The sequence below is a fragment of the Palaemon carinicauda genome, chromosome 4 (assembly GCF_036898095.1).
Source record: "Palaemon carinicauda isolate YSFRI2023 chromosome 4, ASM3689809v2, whole genome shotgun sequence".
In the NCBI taxonomy this organism is placed as follows: Eukaryota; Metazoa; Arthropoda; class Malacostraca; order Decapoda; family Palaemonidae; genus Palaemon; species Palaemon carinicauda.
This window is the reverse complement of record NC_090728.1, coordinates 109,933,675-109,939,575: the sequence shown is the minus strand read 5'-3', so window position 1 is coordinate 109,939,575 and position 5,901 is coordinate 109,933,675. Positions and strand designations below refer to the sequence as shown.

General features: G+C 32.7%; 1 protein-coding gene across 1 annotated transcript; it reads right to left on the bottom strand.

Moving 5' to 3' along the window:
* Positions 1 to 249: 249 nt before the first annotated feature.
* On the bottom strand, positions 250 to 4,823 carry LOC137639612 (uncharacterized). Its single transcript, XM_068371872.1, has 3 exons — positions 3,690 to 4,823; positions 3,457 to 3,534; positions 250 to 363 (listed from the first exon to the last, which is right to left on the bottom strand). The coding sequence occupies exons 1-3, from the start codon at positions 4,821 to 4,823 to the stop codon at positions 250 to 252; spliced, it is 1,326 nt and encodes a 441-aa protein (XP_068227973.1).
* Between the last annotated feature and the right edge of the window lie 1,078 nt (positions 4,824 to 5,901).

Below are 5,901 nucleotides of genomic sequence, written 5' to 3'. Positions count from 1 at the left end.
CCCAAGGACGAACCCATCGCCACGCCATCCTTTTGCAAGTACATGTGCCCACGATGAGTAGTAAAGGGGGCCCTCTTAGTGCAAATGGCAAGGAGGGTCCAAAGGCCTTGCTTTGGGATATTCAATTCGGCATTCGTCTCGTCCCTGTAGATTCTATCGGCGATAATGTCGATGGTTTCGTCAACAGGGACATTAGTGAACAAAGATTCGAAGTCCATCGATGCTATGACCCCCTCGCCGCGGACGTCCTTAATCCTCTCTAGGTATTCGGCAGAGGAGGCCACACAGTGGCGGTTGGGAACATATGGCGTCAAAATCGTGTTCAGTTTCTTGGCCAGCTGGTATGTAGGCGTAGGACATTGGCTGATGATAGGTCGAAGTGGGTTACCTGGTTTTTGGGTTTTAACATTACCGTAGAGTTAATCAGGTCCATAATCTCCCGAACTCATGGGCAGCATTATTATTATTATTATTATTATTATTATTATTATTATTATTATTATTATTATTATTATTATTATTATCATCATTGGTAATCATACATCATTATTATTTTATTATTTTTGTTATTATTATTATTATTATTATTATTATTATTATTATTATTATTATTATTATTATTATTATTATTATTATTATTATTATTATTATTATTATTGTTGTTGTTATTTTCATTATTATTATTATTATTATTATTATTATTATTATTATTATCATCATCATTATTATTATTGCTATTATTATTTGTTATTATTTTTTTCTATTATTATTATTATTATTGTTATTCAAATTCAAATTCAAATTCTTTATTTCAGCTGTAGAGCCATATACAAAATATTACAATAAAATTAATAGTTATATACAAATATATTAGGAGTAAAACCAAAGGTCTAAACACAGAAAATGTGTTTAGACCACTTTTAAAAATTAATGATTTTTTTAAAGCTATCACTGTTAAAAATTGCACAAATTAAGTGGTTTTTTGAACTCTTTGCTCTCTGAAACAAACTTACAATACATTTTCTCACTAATTCATCAAATGTTGGTATTCCTAAAGAAACAAAGTGTCCGCTTACTCTCGAAAACCTTTCTATTCCCATCAGGTACCTAAAAGAGTCATTGTAACATATCTTAAGTTTTCGTAGGGTTTCCTTTTTACATATCATTGCCAGAGGCATACAATACAGGGAAGTACAGAAAGATCTGAAGAAATGTACTTTTGCCTCATCATTGCACATATGAAAGTTCCTTAGCAACATATTGCCTCGCAAGCATTGCCCTCGATAGAGTGATGCAATATAGTCATCGTCCTTTAGATTGTCATTAATATTCATGCCAAGATATTTACATGACTTAACGACTTCCAACCTGACGTCATTAATATAGAGTGACGGTTCACTAAATGACATAAAATTCCAGGGCTTTATAACAAGAACTTTGGTCTTGTCAGAATTGGCTTCAAGATAATGGTATTTCAAATATTCCATAGTTTTATCTATGAGTATTTGCAACGCTTTTAAAGATGGGGCTAAAAGTATTATATCATCTGCATAAAAGATATGATTCACCTTAACCTCTCCCACTGTGAAACCACCTTCCCTGCTGAGGACCTTTGTACTTAAGTCATCCACATATACGGCAAACAGAAGTGCTGATAGAACACTACCCTGTCTAATACCACAACTGGGTTTAAAAAGAGAAGAAAGACTATTGCCCCACATTACTCTAAAGTCCTGAGTTTTGTACCAGTACTGTAGCAGTGCTATAATGTAAAATGGCACATGTCTTCTCTTTAAAATTTGAAATAATCTTTCATGACACACTTTATCGAAAGCCTTGGACATATCCATTGCGCATACAAAAACTGGAGTGTTTTTTTACTTATAAAACTGGCATGTTTGTTTAAAAAGAAAAAGGGCCATATCAGTGCTGTGTTTAGTTTTATAAGCAAATTGATTATCGGAAGTTGTTAACAAGTCTTTGCATCTTTGTAGGATGATGCATTCAAATAACTTAGAAATAATAGAGGCAAGGGCTATTGGACGATAGTTATTCTTATCAGAGAGAGACTTATGGTGATCTTTAACTAAATTCAGAATTTTTATTTCAGTCAGATTTTTTTTATACGAAGTGATGTCTGCACAAATAAGTGAACAAAAGTGACAGATGCACATACAGAGTTGGATGGGCATATCGTAAGTGATTCCCTGTGATTCCATCCAGGCCCGGGGCACTATTTAACGAAAGGGATTTTAAAGCATCTTGGACGTCTTTAACGGAAACAATTGATATGGTGCTTTCTTCATCTTCATTTTCCATCGATAAAGACATTTTTGGATGGTTCGTGCCTTCCATAATATGAGCATAATGATTCTTCCAACCTTCTGCAATGTTTGACTCTCCCCTTATTCCATCAATACTAACCGGTAGTTTGGTAGTTTTCTTTCTTATTGTGTTTATTGTTTTCCAAGGATTTCTCCTGCTCATATCTCTAGCGATTTTTTCCTTTGTTGTTTTGTTTACCGTCTTCTTGCAGACTTTGAGTGCCTTTTAAAAATTTCGTTTAGACAGGACCATCTCGTCGTATTGCACACCTGATCTTGGCATTCCCATTTCCTTCCATAATAAATACTTTTGTCTGGCTGTAACGTGGTGTAATTTGACGTTTTCATTCCAGCCTGGTATTCCATGACTTTTATGTACCTTTCCGGTATTTTTTGTATCCCCACTCTTAATCAATGCCTCAACAAGATCGACAGTAAAATTTTCAATTAGAAATACATGGTTTCTGTCTCTGCACCCCCTTGTTCTACAGACAATTGCCTCAACTGGAAGCTCTATTTCTTTTAGTGTCTTCTCGCTTCGAACTTTATATTCATCATTATTTCTAACCTCGTAAGTTATTCTGCGAATATTGGTCCCTGCTACTCTGTATGCTGAAAAATCTTGTACACAAAGTTTAAAACCCAGAGGCTTGTGGTCTGAGCCTATCTCCTCGGAAAAAACCTTAAAACATCGAAGTGCACTCAAGAGGGAGTCAGGGCACACGACATGGTCCAGCCACCTCGTGTGACCAGTAGCATCGCTTACCCACGTATGGGTATCCAGTGGTAATGAAGTGATGTCGGCTGCACAGCAGTCGTATTCATTACACCACCCAAATAATTCTGCACCAAATTAAGATGAAATGTGAGCGTTAAAATCCCCTACAGCAATAACATGATCATTCTGATGTTCTTCAAATAGACATTTCATTTTCCCTAATTTATTTAAGTATTCCTCAGTATTAGAACCGTTATAATAGGGCATATAACAATTGATAACCCTTATCGTGCTACCGCCCAGACTAATATCTATACATAAAAAGCGTTCATCTCTTGTGGGTATTTTCCTGACATACGGAGAGATCTCCTCATGCACTAAAAAAGCTAGTCCCCCATATGGCCTTCCTCTCACCAGAGCTTGACTTAGGTCTACTGGTGACGACGATATGGAATCAAACTTAATATCAATATTGTTTAAAAAGTTACTCTCCTGTTGTGGCAAAAATGTTTCTTGCAATGCTATTATCTTATAGTTATTACATAAATTTTTTACAACGTGGACATTTTTCCTGACAGATCTACAGTTAAAAGTTGCTATATTAATTGAAGCCATGATTAATTTCTTTTTTCGTACCATTTCCTTACCATTACGCCTTTTGGCCAATTAACAGACTGGAAAAGGTTAGTTATTTTACACTTTTCAATGCTTTCGATTGATATCTTAAAGGAAACATAATTGTCATGTTTCGCTTGGAGTTTCTGACATTGAACTGAATTTTTACCAGATACATCTATGACATGGATTTTTAATTCATCTTCATTTACAAGAGGGCTTAACCTAGACACAAAAAGAGAAATATTGGTGAGAGGTTCAGCTGCTAGTAGACCGGTACCCTCATTGGTTCCTATCACTGCAGGTTTTCTTCTTAATAACTTGGTAGAGGTGGCGAAACCGGGTTGTGAAACTCCAGATGGTCCGTTTTCGTTTCTCCTCTGCATCTGCCTTCGCACTTTTCTCCTCTGCCATGGCTGGAGCTCCCATTCGTTCAAAGATGTTGATGATGTCGTGGAGGCTAGATCCTCATCTGAATCGTTCTGTAGCGTGACATCCCGAGTAACCGTTTTATTACTCGTGCCCTCCCCAATATACAGTTCAGCGGTTCCTTTAGAAGCTTCGCCAGATGTAAAATTGTCAGTGTTTTTAGTATCCGACCTTTTTCTGTAAAGATGAAGTAGTTCCGCTTGTTCTGCTATCACTTCGTCTGACGTTTTTCTTTTCTGCTTTGTGGCATTATTCTCCTTCACTAAAGTCGTTATTTCCTTTTTGCTAACATTTTCTTCTATTTTTGAAACTTTTTCTCTAAGCTGCCTATTGGAATTGGAGAGTATCTGAACCTCCGAACGAAGAGCACTAAACAGTTTCAGCACCGTTGCCATGTCGACATGATCCATAGTTACTGGAGGCACTTGGGTACACTTCGTTATACAAAATTCAGTACCTTCAGGTGTAGGTGACTGACACATTAACGTCATAATTTGTCGTATGTTATTTTCCTTCTTCTGAGCGCCACGATATTCATTTTTCTTTTCGGGGCAGCCGTACTTCTCAAACGCCAGCAGCACTGCCTCCAAGGCTTCTTCCTCACTGTAAAAGTCCATGCATAGGCTCAGCAAATCCTCCTGATTCATGCAGTCAATCTTACTGAAGACAAAAAACAACAAGCCATTGTTTATAAACTTACAGTCCGATACCTCGGATGCTGAATTGCTACCTGCCATGATTACTTTTCATTTATTTAGGTCTTCTTCGTGAAAATGACGTAGCTTCACGTCATTGAAACTATGACGAAACGATGACATCATCGAAAGAAATTTTTCAAGGGGGAGTAGTACGCATGCGTTTAGTTACGGAAGAGAACTTTAAAACTAAGTCAATCACATGAAACACCAACTTCCTCCACTTTTGTACACATTTCCTCGGATTCCTAAGTTATTCACTTCACTGTATTTCACGCTTGAGGTATTACCCATGCCATAGATCCTACAAATAACAAGGTGTATTGAGGAGCTCCAAGTGTTCACACTTGTTTACGTTTCTTCTTCTTCTATATATATCATATATATTATTATTATTATTATTATTATTATTATTATCATTATTATTATTATTATCATTATTATTATTATTTATAATTTTTAATAATAATTAATAAATATTATTATTTAATGCAACTATTGTAAACTATTGTTAATTGTTATTATTCATTAATAATAATTTTCAAGTATTTTTATTTATTATTATTTTTTATTAATTATTATTATTATTATTATTATTATTATTATTATTATTAATCATATATTATTATTATTATATAATTAGTTTTATCATTATTATTATTATTATTATTATTATTATTATTATTATTATTATTATTATTATTAATGTTGTTGTTGTTATTATTATTATTATTATTATTATTATTATTATTATTATTATTATTATTATTATTATTATCAATATTATTACTATTATTTGTTATTATTTTTTCTATTATTATTATTATTGTTATTGTTATTATTATTATTATTATCATTTTTATTATTATTATCATTATTATTATAATTTATAATTTTTAATAATAATTAATAAATATTATTATTTAATGAAACTATTGTAAACTATTGTTAATTATTATTATTCATTAATAATAATTTTCAAGTATTTTTATTTATTAGTATTTTCTATTAATTATTATTATTTTTATTATTATTATTATTATTATTATTATTATTATCATTATTATTATTATTATTATTATTATTATTATTATTATTATCATTGTTAATCATATATTAT